The sequence below is a fragment of the Cnephaeus nilssonii genome (genome assembly GCF_951640355.1).
Source record: "Cnephaeus nilssonii genome assembly, chromosome: 2".
NCBI lineage: Eukaryota > Metazoa > Chordata > Mammalia > Chiroptera > Vespertilionidae > Cnephaeus > Cnephaeus nilssonii.
The window spans coordinates 99,748,106-99,768,234 of record NC_137073.1 but is presented as its reverse complement, the minus strand read 5'-3'; the positions used below and the strand labels follow the sequence as shown (position 1 = coordinate 99,768,234).

Sequence of the window (20,129 nt, the reverse complement as noted above, 5' to 3'; positions counted from 1 at the left end):
AGCTTATGCCTGACCTCACTCAGAGTACATATTTGGTCCAAAATATGCTGAAACATATGGAAAAAAAAATCAGTTAATTAATTTTTTTAAAAATTTTGATAAATATACATATGTAAATAAAATTTATCATTCTAACAATTTTTAATATAGTTCAATGGCATAAGTACATTCACATGATTGTGCAACCGTCATGGTTCAATTCCAGGTCAGGGCACAAGCCCGGGTTGTGGGCTCAATCCCCAGTGTGGGGTGTGCAGAAGGCAGCTGATCATTGATTCTCTCTCATCACTGATGTTTCTTCTCTCTCTCCCTCTCCTTTCCTCTCTGAAATCAATCAATAAAGGATATATATTTAAAAAATAACTCCCCATTTTTTTCCTTCTCCCTAAAGCCTAGTAACTACTAGTCTACTTTCTGGCCCTATGAATTTGACTACTCTAGGCACCTCAGATAAGTGGAAGCATACAATAGTTGTCCTTTTGTGTCTAGCTTATTTCATGTAGCATCATATTTTCAAGGTTCATCTATGCTGGAGCACACATCCTAATTCCATTCCTTTTTAGGGATGAATAAATGTTTATTGAATGTACATATCACATTTTGTTTTATGATGTTAGCTTTCTAGGCAGACTTTTAATTTTAAGCATGCCTGAACTTCAAAATGATCAGCAGTTCATACAATTGAAGGATGTATGTCAATGGAAGAATTAAAAGCACCAAATAGTACAAATTAAGGGAAAAAGTTATTTTACACAAAGTCAAACTCTCTAGCTGCTTTAAATCCACAATCTTGAGCCCTATTTTGCGACGGGAAAGAATAACAGTGCTACACAGAGTAATAACTATCAGTGACCCCCAATGCAGTTATCTGGCGCCAAATGCCTGTGTGCCATTTTGCACGAGCAATTAAAAAGGCTCTTTACTCAGAACAGTGGCTGTCGCCGGGGGAGGGCGCCAGGGAACCTCCTGGGCTGATGGAAATGTTCCACACCTTGATTGGGGTGTGGCTTATGTACAGATAGGCATTTGGCATTTGTCAATACCTGTGTACCTGTGTACATAAGATCTGTACATTTCACTGTATGTAAATTTTACTTTGATTTTTAAAGATGAGAGGAAAACAACCTGAAAGAAGGCAGTGTATGCCTAAAGGAAATTAGAGTAAATAAGAATGTTTGAAAACCAAAAGTGGTTCTGCAGGGTAGCCTCTGACGCTCACTGCCACCCTCTGCTTTAGGGACCCTTCGGTGGGTCTCCACCATCCCTGGAAATAAGTCCTGGCCTCGGAAATACTGGTTTGTCTGGGGAAGTCTGGGAACCACATGGTGGACTAACCTCAGATGGTGCCAGGAACCTGCCCAAGTTTGGTACACCGCCCACCAGGTGTGAGGCCAGGTGGCGAAACACCTAAAGGTGTGCGGCTGTGTGGGAGCAGAAAGCAGGTACAACCTGACTGCACATCAGGCTCCTGGTGAGGAAATGCAGAAAAGGGCGGGGCAAGGACCATAACCATCCCAGAGGAGAAACAAGGTCTCAGAGAGGGCCAGGGAGCCGCGTCTGAGTGTGGAGTCTGGAGCCAAGACGCTGGACTCAGGCTGCGTGCAAGGTGTCCTTCCGGCGGCTTTGGCACTGGACTCGGCCAGAACGCTGGAGGGTGAAAGTTACCTCTTTCTTATTATGTGGTTATTGGTTACTCTCCTCAGCTCAGTCTGTCTTCCTGGAATGTCAAGTTTAGGCTATGCATTGTGGGAGGCCTCTCTGCCCTAGTCGCGGTGAATTTCCTGCCAAGCCATTTAAAGCTCCCAGACTGTCAGACAATTTTTTTTTTTCTTTTGTAATCTGCTGTTTTAGATTCTCCACACTACTACGTCCTTTTATTGAAATGCACGGCCCGGTGGCCGGCAGATCTCGGGTTGCTGTGGAGCAGTGTTCAAGAGCGCACGGATTTCTTATGGGCCTAAAAAGCAGCTTTAAAAACAAAACAGCCACACACCGAAGCCGAATGGCAAATTAGAAAAGGACAGTCAGGGACTCAAATACTTCCCTAGACTTGATGTTATGTTTTTAATAACATGAAAACGTATCGGTGTGGACACATTAAGTGAAGACAATAACCTGAGTGACCAGACTACTGATGCCGAAAGCTAGTCCTCCTTGGGTCTCAGGAAACAAGCTACCTTCACTTCTCACTTAACTTCTCACAGCCAACTCCTGCCCCTTCTTCTTGGCTCATCTTGCTCCTACCGATAAGACCTTCTGCTTTTCAGCCATTTAATTCCAACTACCTGCCCAGAGGAGCCTCAGCTTTCTAGTCATCTTTGAAAGTTCTTATCCAGGGACTCCCACTCTGGCTTTTAAAATCCTCCCTGTCTTGAGTCAGGCCCGCCCCCCCCCCCCCCCCCGCCCCTGCCAGCCTCATCTCCATCCAGGTGCTCTGATGGATTACAGGCACCCTGCAGACACTGATGGGGGGGGGGGGGGGCGCATAGTAAGTGCCCTGGGAACGTGGGCTTGGAGGTGCATGGGGCTGCCTCTCACCTCCTTAAGCTCCAGGCTAAGGAGCCACACACAGTCCCTCCTCCAGCCCTGAGGTTGGGGACAGAGATGTTGACACATGTTAATAAGAGGACTGCCGATTCATACCAGCAAACCCATCTTTACAGGGAGGCAATCCTCTAACAGCGCCAAAGGTGTCCGACTCATTGAAAGCCTCACCATATCCATCTAAGTCAGATCAAAATAACATAAAAAAATCTGAAATCAGCGAGGAACTGTGAGCTAACAAACCAAACTGTATTCCTCCCAACGAGAAATGAAGTTGGTCCATCTGTCCCTAGGGACCCCATGGCATTTCCTGAACCAGACGTACAGCCTGTTCTTTGATAACTCTTTATCTAGGAGAATAAGCACCCTCTCTGCCCTGACAAATAATTAAGTTTACTCCCCTTCTCAGGTGGGCTTTGAAAACACGTTCGGTCTGAAGAAGCAACCACACAGCAGAACCAGAAAGCTGGGACGCATAGGTAGGCCTTCTGGTTGACAGAGGTAACTATTGTGTCTGTCATTTTCAGCTCATTTGTTCTCAGCACTGCGAGTGGTGCTTGGTTGCTGGAATAGCAGCTGAATGATTTCAACACCATGGAAAGAGCAAAAATGAAGAACAAAACCTGGGTTTGTGGGCTTGATAGGAAGTCGGCTACTTTACCCACCTTCTAACCATCTTCACCACCTTAGATGGGTGCTGTCCATTTAGAAAGAGGAAGCAGGGGCTACAACCTCCAGATGAGAACTACGTCTAAACAGCTTGCCACGACCACACTCTTACTGCTCTACTGCAATTTCTGAGCACCTCGCCATATGCTATCATCAACTGCTACTGTGCAATTAGACATTCTGCCCCACGGTGCTGATTGCAAAGGTGTTTCATGTACGTATGTATGTTTTATTTCTTTCTTTCTTTTTCTTCTTCTTCTTCTTTTTTTTTTAATCCTCACCCGTGGATATTTTTCCATCGATTTTTAGAGAGGGTGGAAGAGAGAGGGAAAGACAGAGAGAAATATCTATGTGAAAGAAACATACCAATTGGTTGCCTCCTGCATGTGCCCTGACCAAGGCCTGGGCCGGGGAGGAGCCTGCAACCGCAGTACATACCCTTGGCCAGAATCGAACCTGGGACCCTTGGGTCTACAGGCTGATGCTCTATCCACTGAGCAAGCTGGCTAGGGCTCATGTACGTTTTCTTAACCAGGATCCAAGCAATTTGAGAGCAGGGGCTGTGTGAAATATGGCAACGCTTCCCTTGTGCTCAGGTCATGTCACTGATGGTAACTCTAGAATCTCTCTAGAACAGAAACAAAATCCGCGCAGGGTAGGAAGGCAAGAGGCACAGAGCATAGATATTTTTTTCCAAAGGAGGCCTCCAAAATTATTTACTGTTCATATTTCTTCATGCTTATGAAGTTTAGGTACTCAGAGCAAATCCAAAGCAGAAAATTAAAAAGCAAGTAGTCAACATATATTAGCTACTTTTATTACTTACTAGAGGGCCAGTGCACAAAATTCATGCACTCGGGGGGTCCTCAGCCCGGCCTACGCCCTCTCGCAGTCTGGGAGCCCTTGTCGGGTGTCCAACTGACAACTTAGGCCTGCTCCTAAGCTGGCAGTTGGACATCCTTAGCGCTCCCGCCACCGCAGCTGTGCTCGCCAGCCATGAGCCTGGCTTCTGGCTGAGTGGCGCTCCCCTTGTGGGAGTGCACTGACCACCAAAGGGCAGATCCTGCATTGAGTGTCTGCCCCCTGGTGGTAAGTGCACATCATAGTGAGCGGTTGAACAACGTTAGCATATCATTAGCATATTACTCTTTGATTGGCTGAATGGACGACCAGACGACTGGACACTTAGCATATTAGGCTTTTATTATATAGGATTATTTTTACTTTATTTATTGGTGTCAATATCACCTGCCAGTGGATATCTAAAAATTGCCCAATACAACAACGGACATTCACAAGTCACCAAAAAATATTTTATGTTACATTTTGTATATTATGTTTATTCAATAAGATAGAGAAATGTGCAACACAGATTTCCAGCAATAATGATTTTCATACTAAAAAAAGAAAAAAGCAATAATTTGCATTTTAAAGGATAAGCTTCAGCCCTAGCTGGTTTGGCTCAGTGAATAAAGCATCAGCCTGCGGACTGAAAGGTCCCAGGTTTGATTCCAGTCAAGGGCACATGCCCAGGTTGTGAGCTCAATCCCCAGTGTGGGGGGTGCAGGAGGCAGCCGATCAATGATTCTCTCTCATCATTGATGTTTCTATCTCTCTCTTCCTCTCTGAAATCAATAAAATATATTTTTTATAAAAGGATAAGCTTCAGTTATCACATAGATAGCTCATACCCACATAACACTGCATAAAACGGTTTTCTATATTTTTAATTCATCTCCACAGCAACTAATAGAATCACAGATGTTAAAAAAAATTCCAGACTGATTTTTTAAAATGTAGACATCATCCAAGTCACTTAAGTATGTTACACCAGCAGTTTAATGAGCTTTATTTATTCCAACACACATGGTCTCTTTGTCCCCCCCACCCCCGCAACAAACCCTCTGCCTCACTGCCTCAAACAGACACGCGAGAGTGAAACGGCACAGAGACCGAATTATTTACCACTAATACAAAACTGCGCTTGTCATGACTACAAAGTGCGACAGTAGCATAAATGATAGTAACACAGAACACTTTAAAAACTGCTTTCAAAGAATTTGATGTATTACTAGAAAGGGATTTAGATATTGTCTTGATGTGTGTGGTATTTGAATATTTGTGAAGGACATGCTTGGAAAGAAGTATTTTGACAAATTAGTAGTTAGGCTGGTCATCAAACCACCTCGATAAATAAATGAGCAAACAGCCCTAGCTGGTTTGGCTCAGTGGATAGAGCATCAGCCTGCAGACTGAAGGGTCCCAGGTTCGATTCTGGCCAAGGGCACACACCCGGGTTGTGGGCTCAATCCCCAGTAGGAGGCATGCAAGAGGCAGCCAATTGATGGATTTTCTCTCATCATTGATATTTCTATCTCTCTTTCCCTCTCCCTTCCTCTCTGAGAGCAATAAAAATATATTTAAAAAATAATAATAAATGAGCAAACAAACTAACCATAGGATTGATTATACTGTCATGGCTCTAGGAACAATCTGTGTTCCTAAGTACATCGAAAGAGATCCTTTAAATGTAGAAGTACATCTGAGGGGAACTGGGAAACATGGCAGAGAAGTCAGTATCAATTGGATTAAGGAGGTCACTGTGTCCTTGACTAAATATGGACTGCCAGAGAGAGTGACCTCATTTTCTATGTATGAATGAGAAGCTGAAATAGGCAGCAAGTTATGCCAAGCAGAGGGCCCAAGGTTGTCAGAGAAAACATTATCACCTTATTACAAAAAAGAGGCTCACTGAAATTTTATATTACAAAAATACAACCAACCAAACAATAACACCCCTCCCCCCAAACTCAACATTTAAACAATAGGGGAATATACCACAAAGGAAATTACAGTATTCTCATATAATCAAATACTATGCTATTTAAAATCATACTTAAACACTTTTTAAATATATGGAAAATGCATATGTAAATACGGGGTGGGGAGGAGGAACGGGGGAAGGGAGAGAAACAGAGGCAGATCTTCAATTATGTTGGAGAAAGATTGGGAGGAGAATCCAAAATGTTAAAGGAGGGTTTTTCCCCCTTTAGAGCGTAATTATAGTTATTTTCCCCTCTATACTTAACCAAACTTCAAACAGCATATATTCCTTTTATAATTAGAAAAAGAAACATTATTTTGAAATTTATTCCATTAGTGTAGAATAAATTGGAAGGGGAAAGGTTTCCCCTTTACAGTTACTTAAAAACTTAGCTTTAGCCCAGCCAGTGTGGCTCATGAGTGTCGACCTATGAACCAGGAGGTCACGGCTCGATTCCTGGTCAGGGCTCATGCCTTGGTTTCAGGCTTGATCCCCAGTAGGGGGCGTGCAGGAGGCAGCCGATCAATGATTCTCTCATTAATGTTTTTAATCTCTCTCTCTCTCCCTTCCTCTCTGAAATAAATAAAAATATATTAAAATAATAATAATAAAAACTCCTGGGCCTATCTTAGCATGTGAGTGTGACTAGAGGAGGCAGAGAGCAGAATGGCTAAGGGCCAGGCATATATGGATGTGAACCCAGGCTCCGCCCTGCACTGCCTGCATGATCTTGGACAAGTAACATGCCTAGGCCTCTCATTCTTTCCTCATATTGAACATGTATTGAGCTGTTGTCAGTACATCTGAAGTGCTCAAAACTGGAAGTAATTAGTACTTTTGATTGTCAATCTATAAAAATAAACACAAAATGATAATTCTAGGTACACTGAGTGGCCAGATTATTATGATCTCTGAACGCATAATAATCTGGCCACTCAATATATATATGTTAGAGGCCCGGTGCATGAATTCATGCATAGGTGGGGTCCAGCCAGCCTGGCCAGGGGGAGGGGACATGGGTGGTTGGCTGGCTTGCCTGCTGGTCGAACTCCTGGTCGAGGGGACAATTTGAATATTAGCCTTTTATTATATAGGATATACACTGAGTGGCCACATTATTATGTGTTCAGAGATCATAATAATCTGGCCACTCAGTGTATATTGTAAGTATCATAGAGTATTCTATTCAGCTACAGGGCTCTACAAATGTCATTTTACATTTTTCAATAATGAATATATTCACATTCTTTTCTATGGTCCCTATGTTTAATATTATAAAGCAGGACATTCTATTGCACATATTTTTTATTTTCAGTGTAGAATTCAACCTTCCCTCCTCCCTTAAATGATTGCCACCATCAAAACTGAAAATATGGTAATAGGTTTGCTAGTCTTGTTAGAGTAAATAGCCCATAATATTTGGGTTCCTCCCTGATTGAGCTATGAAATTGCAGGGAAATCTACATACAATGTCGATAATGTTCATGGAGATTGTTAGAGGCTTCCTCATGCCCCCTAAGCCCACATACACTAATAGCTGAGATAATTCATGTGTAATTCCTATACACAATCACATATGTGCCGCTTATTCAAATTTCAGTGGAATCTTTTATATAGCTGGATTTCCATTGTAAAAGTTCTGGCCCAGCTGGTGTGGCTCAGTGGTTGAGCGCTGACCTATGAATCTGGAGGTCACGGTTTGATTCCCTGTCAGGGCACATGCCTGGGATGCAGGCTCGATCCCCAGCAGGGGCAGGAGGCAGCTGATTATTAATTCTCTCTCATCATTGATGTTTCTATTTCCCTTCCTCTCTGAAATCAATGAAAAATTTTTTTAAAAGTTCTGCCCACATTTTCTACAGAAACCACAAATTGAGATGTTTATAATAATAAAAACACCCTCCTCTAAGAAACATTTAAAATGATTTTACTATCCTTTTGTCCTGGACAAGTCAGAGACTTAAAAGCTGATGTTTTATTTTCTAATTTTGCATTTCTTAATTATCTCAAAAGCATGAGAACCAGGGGTTGTTTTGATCTTTACACTCCCATGTCACCTCCACACTTTAGGATTAGGCAATTACTGAAATATGAAATCACTGTTCACTCAGGCCGAGGCATCATACACCTGCTAATTCTGAAAGAAGAATGGTAGAGATCTGCATGTGTCCCTCTGTCTAGAACTTAATAAAAATTCACGTCAAGAGCTGTATGTTTTCAAAGTCTAACATAGACCCACTTTTGCAAATAGATTCATTTCTCTTCATCTTTATTGTGCTTTGAAGCAGTTGGGGTAAAATGCCCTTGTATTTATTACCCACATATGACCAGGTCATGCTTTAGCTCACACTGTAATTCTTCCCTCATTTAAAATTAAGAAAAAATAAGCTCCATTCTTCTCACCCTGCACAGTTTGCAAAAACAATTAACATCTGCTACTGGAAGGCAAAGCAAGGCTTTGGGAACCTATGAATTTCTTCCCTGCATCTTTCCACCCCTAACTCTGATAAAATATCTCCACTTCCAGGCAGCCTTTCCCCTCCTAAATATGCTGGCATTTAAGGGATAAGGCCCTCAAATAACATTTGTTGATAAAACTTGCTTCTGTGCAAAAAGATAACTGTTCTAGTATGTTGCTTATGTCAGCCATGATTATGAGGTTAGCAATGTTGTAAAGATGAGTTTGAATTAGTAGACCCACTAGGGTAAACCCTCTGTTTAGTCGTCTCTTATGTCTACCCACACTTTTGTAACTCAGGAGATCCTTTCCCTTACCCTAAAATCAAATATTCGCCTTGTATTAAATCAAAGTAAATGGCCCGGCCAGCGTGGCTCAGTGATTGAGCATTGACCTATGCACCAGGAGGTCACGGTTCGATTCCTGGTCAGGGCACATGCCCAGGTTGTGGGCTTGATCCCCATTGTGGGGCGTGTAGGAGGCAGTTGATCAATGATTCTTTCTCATCATTAATGTTCCTATCTCTCTCTCCCTCTCCCTTCCTCTCTGAAATCAATAAAAATATTTAAAAATAAAAATATTTTTTTAAAAAAATCAGAGCAAATGTGAGACAATACTATGACATGCTTCAGGTCATTTAATTATGACAAAGAATACTCTTATTTCCTCCAGTTATCCCTATATAATTCACACACACACACACACACACACACACACACACACACTACAGTGTTCAGGGCGAAGCGATCAGCTGAGCATCCTGTGCTGACAACCTTTGGAGCAGCTCCAAGAAAATAAGCCTTAATACAGTAAAAGGTTCAGGTGAACAGACAGCACTTGACTCACCTTAAATGTGCAATGTAGTAAGTGTGGGTCTAAAAACCTTTCCACAGGTTATAGGAAATGCCCAAAGTCACCAGTGAATTATTGACGAGGGTAAGGTGGGCAGGAAGAAGGTGGAGCAGCAGGGAAGCATTGCATTGAGGTGGTACTCGCAGGGCACAGAGGCAACAGAACAGATACCATAGCTAATCAAAGGAAATTACTGGGCTTCTAGACAAAGGCCTCTAGAGACTGTACTACACTGCGGACACTTATCTGCAATAAAATTCGAAGTAAAAGTAGCTTACAATGTCACTAAGTATCGGGAGCGTATAGGGTAGCAATCAATCAGAAGTTCTCAGCAAAGAAACAAATGCAAGCAGATATTCACCAAAAGGAGGTGCCAAACCAACGCTTTTCTGAAAAGAAAAGAAAAAAACAACAAAAACCCGGTTCTCTTTTTTAAAAAAACACCTAAAAGTTCATCAAAATAGATGCATTTAAAAAATAGAGCATCCTTTAAAGTGTCTTGACTGAAAAAGAACATAAATAAGGTGCTACAAAACACCGGGAGTGTTGCCCATTACCCACGCTGGCCAGTTCCAACTCCTGCACATCAAGGTGGCATGTTACTTACTGTCCACCGCCCCCCCCCCCCCGCCTCTCCCTGGCCTTAAAATGCAACTGCACCCCGCTGGGGGCCCTGCGAGAAAACGGTCCCCACGGGCTAAGGGCACAGCACCAATGCCTCGCTGCCGGGGAGCCTGCAGCGCCAGTTTTGCAATGACGCCACATGGAGACAAATGGTGAAAAACATGGAAAAGAAACACGGACAAGAAAGCAACGAACAAAAATGTATTCCCCCCGTTTAGCGGTGCAAGAAAAAAAAAAAAGCACCCCAAATCCTAAACTAGAGATGATCAATGGTCCCTTGTCAGGACACACTGGGGACACCCCTAATCCATAGCTGGGCTGAAAACACAAATCTCCCCATCATCACCATCACCATCATCACCAGCCCCGGATAAATAACCAGCCAGCACCTGAACTACTAGAAACTACATTTTACTTACAGACCTGCGGTTTACATAATCACAAATTACATAATACTCCTACTGTGCACGGAAAAACCCTTCTGTAGGTGCAGCGCCAAGCCCGCCTATGTTTTAACAATTTCCAGAGAGAGAGAGAGAGAGAGAGAGAGAGAGAGAGAGAGAGAGAGAGAGCTGGAAAACTCTGCTGAATAACTGGGGGAGGGGGCAATGGACTGCTGGAAAAGTCATCCTTGACAGGCTGCAAACCCAACCAACTGTTCGGGGATAGAAAGGAACTCGGAGCAGGTGACTCCCATCTGCCCCCATCCCATGGCGATAGGGCGTCCAAGGCCGAGGCAGAGCGACCCCGGAGCGGGGCGCGGGGCGCGGGGCGCGGGGCGGCGCTTGCCAGTGCGGGGCGGGGGGCGCGGCGGGGCTTACCTGCTCCCCGAAGTCGATGGCTATGTTGGTGATGCCCAGGGGCACCAGGAACCGGATCAGGGGCCAGTAGTGCGTGAGCGCCGGGAATTTCACCATAGTCCCCACCGTGGGCTGACCCCACACACATCTGCCGCCGCGAGGACACTGTGCCGGGAGGCTCAGGGCGCGCGGGCCGAGCGGGGCCTCGGGCGGCGGCGGCGGCGGCGGCTCCTTGTCGCTGCGGCGGCGCCCTCTCCAAGCGCGGCGGCTCTAGCAGGAGATCCGCAAGCTCAAGTCCATCCCTGCTGCCCTCCCACACAACAAAGATCTGCCGGGGAGAAAAAGAGGAGGGACGGCGGCGGCGGCAGCAGCAGAAGGCTCCGCTGACAGCGGCTCCATTATAAGCGCTCTGGGCCCGGAAATAAATAAATAACCGCGCGCACGAGGCGCCGCCGCCACCGCCGCCGCCGTGCGGAGGAAATCGGGGCGGGCGCGGAGGCGCGGACTCCGCCGGCAGCCGGAGGGTGGGAGGGTGGCGGGCTGGGGAGGAGGCCGGGCGAGAGGGCGGGCGGCTCCCTCTTTCCCACCGCCGCCTGCCCCAGGCGCGGCCGCAGGGGGCGCTGCGCACGCACAGGCCGCGGGCAGCCGCCTCCCGGGCCGCCCGCCAGCTGCCGCCTCCGCCGCGTCCCGGGGCGCGCGGGCTGGGACTCGCGGCGGTTCCCGCTGGCCCGGGGGGTGGCGTCACGGCCCGGAGCCCGAGGGCCGGGCGGGGGGAGACTGAGCAGCGGGGGCACGAGGCGATCCCGAGGCCCGAGGAGGGGGAAGAGGGGAGGTCGGTTTCTGCATCCCCGTGCGGGGCTGGGGTCCCCGATCTGCGTGTGTGTGTGTGTGTGTGTGTGTGTGTGTGTGTGTGAGAGACAGACTGGCAGTGGGGACAAACGACAAGAGCGCGGTCGCGAGGTGCCTTGGGGGGCACAGTGGCCCGTAGGGAGCGGGTTTGGGCAGCCGGGGCTGTGGTCCCATTCGGGCACACCCGGGCAACTAGGGACCCGGGAGAGATGGAGGTGCCTCTGGGAGGCCCACTGCGCCTTGTGCCCCGGGGATGCGGGTCGCCGTCGCCTCTGGACACAGAGAAAGATGCTCAGGCTGGGCGTTCACACCTGCCCCCCAGCACAGTTTGCTGACAGGGAGCCGAGATTCTTCTTGATGCGGCAGGATTGTAAAAAAAAAAACCACAACAAAACAAAAACTAGAAAAGTCTGTCTCTTTTGAATAAACAAGGGGAAAGAAAGACAAATCTGTGTTATAATACGGTGGCCCAGTGATTTCAGAGCCGATAAGAGCTGTGCGGAGTGTTTTACCTAAAACTTCAGAGCAGTCTGACAGCAAAGCCAGCATCCATCTCTGCACCCAGCGCACTGTGGCCAGGTTTGAGGCCCTGATGAATGAGAAGGGCCTGGGAGGCCGGGATATATGGATAATCTCTGTACCTTCGCTCAGTTTTTTCCTAGAACCAAAAACTGCTAAAAACGGAGGATGGGGGCTGTTAAAAGGTGGGGGGGAGAAGAGCCTCGTGTATGGCCAGTTTCATGTGCAGTTGTCACCAAGGTCCCGGCACCTAGAAGGACCTGTGGCTGGTTTAATGCTCTCTTGAAATTCCTCATTTTAGAAGGGGCGTGGCAAATGACGAAGCCAGTCCTGCTCCCATTGTTTTGCACTCCCCCCACTACCACAAGCATCCTAAAGTTTAATTAGCATAATGAATTAAAGTAATTTATTATTAAAAGTAATAAAGTAATTTTGCACCTAGGAATGTTACCTCACATTTAGCTTTGTATAGCTCGTGTCAATAGTAAGCTTGAGACCTCCACGCCCTGGTTTCAGATGTTTCGCAATTATTTGGAAGTATTATACATTTTCCATATTTTATGCCCTTTAAGAGACCTTTTTAAATCCCACACAGCGTGAACAAGGCCTTGAGAAATAGGAAGCTAATTTACCTTGTGGCTCTGATGTAACCTCAAATTGCAGCCTCGGTAATTAAAATGAAATTTTGGTAATTATTTGTTGTGTTACTATAAATGTGTCAAATAATTTATTGAAAAGACTGCCCAGCAAAACAGGAAGTTCTCATGTATAGGACTCTCCTGAGTAGCAAATTCCTGAAAGGTGTGTTTTAATATAGTCAAATCTCATTTTAAATATACTAAGGAATTCTCTGGGAAGGAGTTCTTCTCTAAAGCAAATATCACCTTACGGTTTATCCATTCTGTTAGTCCAGGTTTCTGTGGGCTCATTCTACTAAAGCAATCTAATTACACTGACCTTTGACTAGAATGTGGCTTGGTGAGGTCCGGATCGATCCTCATCAAGTGCAGTTTGCTTTGGCTGGTCCCTAGACAAGGACAGGACACACGGCGGGGGCTGACTGATGCAAACACACACCTGCCACCCAAAGGAGGAATGGTGAGAGTGCTAGCAAGTCAATGAAATATCATCATCCCTGTTTGAGTATTCTAAAAGTGTATTTTTTTTTAATGAGCAGTTTAAGATCATCATCTTTGATTATGGCAAAGAGCACTTTTTAGATTTGAGAGGCCTCAATTTCAATCACACTGTGGCAGTGTGTAAGTGAATGAGACATTTTTTTTTATAGTTATTTTTTTTCTATCAAAGAGTCAAAATCATCTGGAGAGTAGGGTGCTAAGCGAAACAAGCCAGTCTGAAAAAGACAAGTATCACATGATCTCACTCATATGTGGAGTCTAATAAACAAAATAAACTGATGAACAAAATAGGTCCAGAGATACAGAAGCATGGAACAACAGTCAAATTTCAGAGGGGGGGCGGGGGGAATGTGGATGGGTAGGAAGAGATTCACCAAAGAACTTGTATGCATATATGCTTAACCCATGGACACAGACAATAGGGTGGTGAAGGCCTGGGCCGAAGTGGGGGCAGGCTAGAAGGGGTCAATGGGAGTGGGGGGGGGAGGGGAAATATGTAATACTTTTAACAATAAAGATTTAATTTAGAAAAGAAAAAGAAAAAAAAGTGTCAAAATCAGGATAGATTTCAAGGGGAATTTTTGGCCTCTCTCTCTTCCTCTTTTTAACTTAATAGTTGTTTGAAAAGTCAACTCCAGAATGTAAGTGATGATAATTAAATGAAAGTTTTCTCTCTTACCCAGAACCCCAAGAAGAGATCCCAGTCATTTAAATTAGATTCAGAGGTTGTTATTTTTCAAAGGGTATAGCTTTATCTTAAATTCAAAAGTCTTCAGGTTAGATTTGATTGCTATATGCAACAGTGTAAGAAAAAAAAAAGTACATACAGTATAGGAAAAAGTACTTGGAAAATATGCTCAACTATTAACAATGGTTATAGTTGCATTATTTATTATTATAATTTTTTATTATTATTACTATCAGTACTCATATTTTTCTTTTATACTTTTTCTGTTTTTAACTCAATGAACATTTATAAATTTATAAATAGAAAAAAAGAGCTTTAAAAATATTTACAAAGCTTCATCAGAAGTGCAAGTTAGCATTGATTTCAGAGCACAGAAAAGTTATTATTCCCAGAACAATGTTATAAATGACCAGCAATATATTATTATTTTGATGCCTTAAGTTATTAACTCCAATATTTGAAGAAGCTAATACAAAAAGAGAAACTAAAAATTACATATGTGTATTTTTAAAATACACAGATGCTTTCAAAATGTTGAGTTGTAAAAAAGGAAAGGGGAAAATTTGTACGTGCTGGTATGGAGTGATCTGCAGAGTATTTTGGCACTTGAAAAAAAAAATGAGATTCCAGACTATAAAATTGTATGCTAGTTTTGTGGTAAAAGGGAAAGAAGTATTAATATGGTTGTGTATGCATATGTGTACATATGCATATATTTCTGAAAAACACACACACTTATATTTCTGAAAAAAACACACTGGAAGTATAAACCAAAAATTTCTAAATAATTTTTAATTTAGGAGGAAGAGGACACAATAGAATAGGGATGGAAGAAGAACTCTGAATGTACCTCCTTATCTACTTCTGGCTTTGGAAATGTTCATCCTATATAATAAAAGCCTAATATGCTAAGTGTCTGGTCATCCGGTCATCCGTTCCACCAATCAAAATGTAATATGCTAATGATATGCTAAGGCCACTCAGCCGCTTGCTATGACGTGCAGTAACCACTAGGGGGCAGACACTCTGACCGGTAGGTTAGCTTGCTGCTGGGGTCTGGCCTATCTGAGCGAGATGGCTGGACATGCCCTGGAGTCCTCCTGCAGTCCCTCCCTGGCTGGCAAACCTCCCGCATCCCTCCCTGGCCCCGATTGTGCACTGGTGGGATCACTCTGCCTGACCTGTGCCCTTTTGCAATCCAGGACCCCTCAGGGGATGTTGGAGAGCAGGTTTCGACCTGATCCCACAGGCCAGGTCGAGGGATCCCACTGGTGCATGAATTCATGCACCGGGCTTCTAGTGTTGTACATAAAGTTAAATGAAAAGGATTATGGACAGCAAACATAAATGTCATGTGTATTTTTTTTCTTTTTATTCCTCTTTTAATCTGAGAAAAGGATTTGAGGCAGCTTTCATCAGAGCACAGTTATATATATATATATATATATATATATATATATATATATATGCCTTAACCACTTTCATAAATTTTTATTTTCCTGTAATTGCTAGAAAATAAAACATTTGGGAGCCTCTTGCCAGGCCAATTATCAACTCACTCCTACATCTGAGTAGTGGCCTACGAAACAAAAGTTTGGGGATGGATTCTGCTCATGCCACTCAGAACACCACCACATCACCTGACTTTCAGAGCTCTGAAACGGATGCACCTTTTGTCGGTGAGCATTTGATGATTTGCTGACTTATATTTGGCTTCTATGGTGAAACACAGGAGGTAAGTGTTTATGTAATTCGTCCTGCCCTGCAAACCTAAGGTCTGGCAATTCTTAATGAAGCGAATGAAAAGGAAGACGTAACTAAGATTAAAATGTACCTACTTTTTGTTCCCCTTTTTTTCTCTTCAACTTCTGCTTTTGTTTGTTTTATTTAAGTGTCCAAAATAACATATAATGTCTGTAATTAAAAATATTTTAAATGTTTAAATTTTTATTCTTACTACTTATCCAAGGTCTACTTACTTTTTAAAGTTCTTTAAACATATTGTGTCTTAAATATTTCCTGTATAATTCTATCTCACTTTGATAATTTCTCTTCCACTTAATATTTGGCAATCACAGTGAGAGCTGCATTAGTCTCTATTTCTAGTATATAAGTCTGATATCTATCACAAAATATTAAATTTCCTGAGGTTGGGAACTATTTAAAATACTATTCTATCTTCTTTCTCCTCCCTACTTTTCACTTCCCCTCCTCGGACAATAATAAGCACTAAATAATGTTTTGAATTGAGTTTTTAATGATGTGTTTCATTATTTTTGTTGTTGTTGTTGATTTTTAGAGATAGAGGAAGGGAGTGGGAGAGTGAGAAAGAAACATCAATGTGATGTGAGAGTGAAACATTGATTGGCTACCTTTTGCATTCCCCCTACTGGGGATCAAGCCTGCAACCAGGCATGTGTCTGACTGGGTATCGAACCAGCAACCTTTAGGTGCACAAGAAGATGCCCAAACAACTGAGCCACACCAGCCAGGGCAGTTTTTAATGTTTAATCTGTAAATTGACAACTGTATTATCCTTTCCATTGTACATCGACATCCTTAACATTTTAATAATACATAGAAATCAGATTCCTAGCTTCTCAGACCTTACTATCCCAGAGAAGCGGTAGAAAGAGAATGTTTCTTTTGATTGTTACTGTATTTAATAGAATCTATTTTTCTTCTTTTTAGTGTTACTCATTAAATTAGAGCAGGTATTAATTCATCAGATAAATATGTAGTACAGTGTCACCTTCACATTAACCTATAGCATATCCCTAAATTCTTATATTCCCACCAGAGCATTTGCTTATTTCAAAATGTTCCTGATTTTAAAATGGTATCCTGCTACTTATTACATAATTTCACTTGTGACTCAATAGGTTGATTAATTAAGCAAGGTGTTAATGAAATCTCCATATAGATCAGTTAAAGTTGTTTTAATTCATTCAGCAACCTCTTTTGCGTGGCTACAGTGTGCCAGGCCTGGCGCAATGTGCTGGGTATATAGTATGGAATAAAACAAACGTAATCCCACTAAGATTGGGAATAAAAGACATGTTCTCTCACTATTCCTATTCAACACCATACTGGAGGTCCTAGCCAATGCAATCAGGAAAGTAAAATAAATAAAAGGCAAACACCATTGGAAAGAAAAAATAATTTCTTATTTACAGATGATGAGATAATTTACATAGAAAATCCCGGAGATTCTATAAGAAAACGACACACTAATATGTGAGCTTAGCAAGGTCACAGGATAGCTACAAAGTCAATATACAATAATTGATTGTACTTACATATACTAGCAGTAAAAAATTGGAAATTGAAATGAAAAAAGAAACAACACCCTGTCATTTACAATAGTATTAAAATCCGTGAAATACTTAGGAATAGATCCACAAAACATGTACAAGCCTGTATATTGAAAACTATGAACAGTAGGACTTTAAAAAGACCTAAATAAATGGAGAGGTGTGATGTGTTAATGGATCAGAAACCTAACCATTATTAAGATATTAATTTTCTTCAAGTTGGTCTACAGATTAAACATAATCTTAATCAAAATCCTTTAGAAAAGAAAAGCAGGGGACGGAGGATAGTCAAAACAATGTGAAGAACAAATCTGGAGAATGCAGAGAACCTGATTTCAAGACTTAATCACCACAGTGTGATGCTGGTACAATAGACATACAAACCAGGGGAATAGCATGAGGAGTCAGAAATAGATCCTCACATATATGGCCAATTGATTTTTCACCAAAATGCCAAGGTAATTGAATGGAGAAAGAATAATATTTTCAACAAATGGTGATGGGACAATTGGACATCCATACGCAAAAGAATAATCTTCGAGCCATACTTCATGTCATATATACAAGTGAACAAAAATTAGATTATAGATTTAATGCAATGACAAAACTTCCAGACAAAAATATAGAAGAAAAATGTTTGTGTCCCGCCATGGTGGCTTAGTGGTTGAGCATCAGGAGGTCACAGCTCGATTCCCGGGCAGGGAACATGCCCAGGTTGCAGGCTCAATCCCCAGTGTGGGGTGTGCAGGAGGCAGCCAATCAATGATTCTCTCTCACCATTGATGTTTCTATCTCTCTCCCTCCATCTTCCTCTCGGGGAAAAAAAAATCTTTGTGACCTTAAATTAGGGAAAGATTTCTTTTTTAAAAATATATATCTTTTTTTTTTTATTGATTTCAGAGAAGGGAGAGGGAAAGAGAGATAGAAACATCAATGATGAGAGGGGATCATTGATTGGCTGCCTCCTGCATGCCCCCTACTGGGGATCAAGCCCACAACCCAGGCATGTGCCCTTGACCAGAATCGAACCTGGGACCCTCCAGTCCGCAGGCTGACGCTCCATCCACTGAGCCAAACCAGCTAGGGCTTAGGGAAAGATTTCTTGCATCCACGTCAAAAGCACAAACCACATACAAAAACCATTCATTTCTCACAACTAATCTATGAGAAGGTATATTAGTTGAGTCCCTTTGTTGAGTGTAAGAGGAGTTATCTTAAACTAGCCTGAGCTGAAAAGAAGGATTTATTATGAAGACACAGGTATGTCCCACAGAACCCAAGCCCACAGCAGTTTCCCTCAGGAAAGGACTAGAACCATGGACCAATCCAGAGGCCAAGAATTAGGCCAGATTCTTCTTAAGAATGTGCTTTTCACTATAAAAACTCTCAACTTTCCTTTCTCCTTTGGAACACTCTGGGTATTGCCTAGTTTGGTTCTGATTTGTGGATCCTAAGACCCTTGGCCTCCTGGTTCATTTAAGTTGGTTGACAGGTGGCTGGCCTGGTAGGATTGAGTCCTTGGACCCACTGCCTTGTTGCCAGGAAACAGAAAGGCAGAAAAGCACCCATGGTCGTTCACCAGGCAGACCCACTCATCTGCACAGCTGAAAATGGTGGACATAGAATTTTTGGTCTCTGATTCCAAAGCCAGTTCTCCCAATTACTTTCTCTTAAGTTCCTTTTGGCTTGGCCGCATTCATGCTGATTTTGAGCTGGGGTTGCTGCCCGAGGTGGACTGAGCTAGGAATTGCTCAGGAAGGCAGCCCCAAATTGGATTGAGGCAGGGAAGCCTGCAGGCAGGGTTGGGGTCTGTGGCAGGTCAGGAATTGGGACACATCAGGGTGTGGTCTCTGTGGCCAAGGTCAAGACTGAACTTCAGGGAAGCTGGAGTGGCTTCACCCAGGTGGAGGCAGTGGCTGGGAGCTGCTCACAGAGAGACTTGTTTTGGTTGGAGATGAACCTCTAGGTTTGTTTTTTGGTGAAATGCCTAACCCAAGAAATGTTCCAGTCATGTCTTAAAAGACTTAGCCCCTCCAGAGAGGGTCTGGTTTTCCTGAGTCAGTGATTTTTTCTCTCCCTCTGTCTAAGAATGCTGCCAGTTTGACTCCAAAAGAATGTTTTGCCCTTAGGGTGGATGGGGACTCAGGTGGCTCTGGAATGAGACAGAGTCCTCTTAGCTTGGAGTTGGGAATTTTCCAGTTCTCTCCTGGTGCTGGGCTCCAGGTAGACGTTTGACCTGAACCTGACACTAACTAACCCCATCAGCTCCCGTAGCCAGGGTGTCTACCAGACCAGGTATCCATGAGGAGCCTTATCTTGGGGTAGCTTGGCTGCCTACCAGGCCAGAGTTGTTTTGCAGGAGGCCCCATCCAAGTATGAGATGAAAAGCATCTCATACTTGCCCCAACATTTCCTAAGAACTCTGCTTAGTGCTTTTAAGGCATGTTTACAATGATGTATTGCTCATGTGCTCACCTCTCCTTGGTGTTCCATGCAGAACATGTGGCCAAAGCTCAAAAAATATGTAGATCAAATCCGAGGTCAGTGTTTCAGTTCTGGTCCAGGTTGTGGGCTCGATCCCCAGTATGGGATGTGCAGGAGGCAGCCACTTGATGATTCTTTCTCATCATTGATGTTTCTATCTCTCTTTCCCTCTCTATTCTCTCTCTCAAATCAATAAAAACATATTTTAAAAATGTGTAGATGAATAATAAATTAGATTTGAGAGAGCCATTGGACAGCAGTTTTCAATGCAAATTATGGGACCAATTTATTTGGTTTGCTTTACCAGGACTTACCTAACTTTTCTCCACAAAATTCCATATATTTAACTCTATATAATCTTCAAA

General features: G+C 43.3%; 1 protein-coding gene across 1 annotated transcript in view; it reads right to left on the bottom strand.

The window, feature by feature from the left end:
- The window catches only part of ANKH (ANKH inorganic pyrophosphate transport regulator), a 119,145-nt gene extending 107,871 nt beyond the window's left edge, over window positions 1-11,274 (bottom strand). The window contains exon 1 of the mRNA XM_079791362.1: window positions 10,793-11,274. Coding sequence (XP_079647488.1) covers window positions 10,793-10,888 — 96 coding nt within the window. The 5' untranslated portion in view covers window positions 10,889-11,274. The remainder of the gene's footprint in view (window positions 1-10,792) is intronic.
- Between the last annotated feature and the right edge of the window lie 8,855 nt (window positions 11,275-20,129).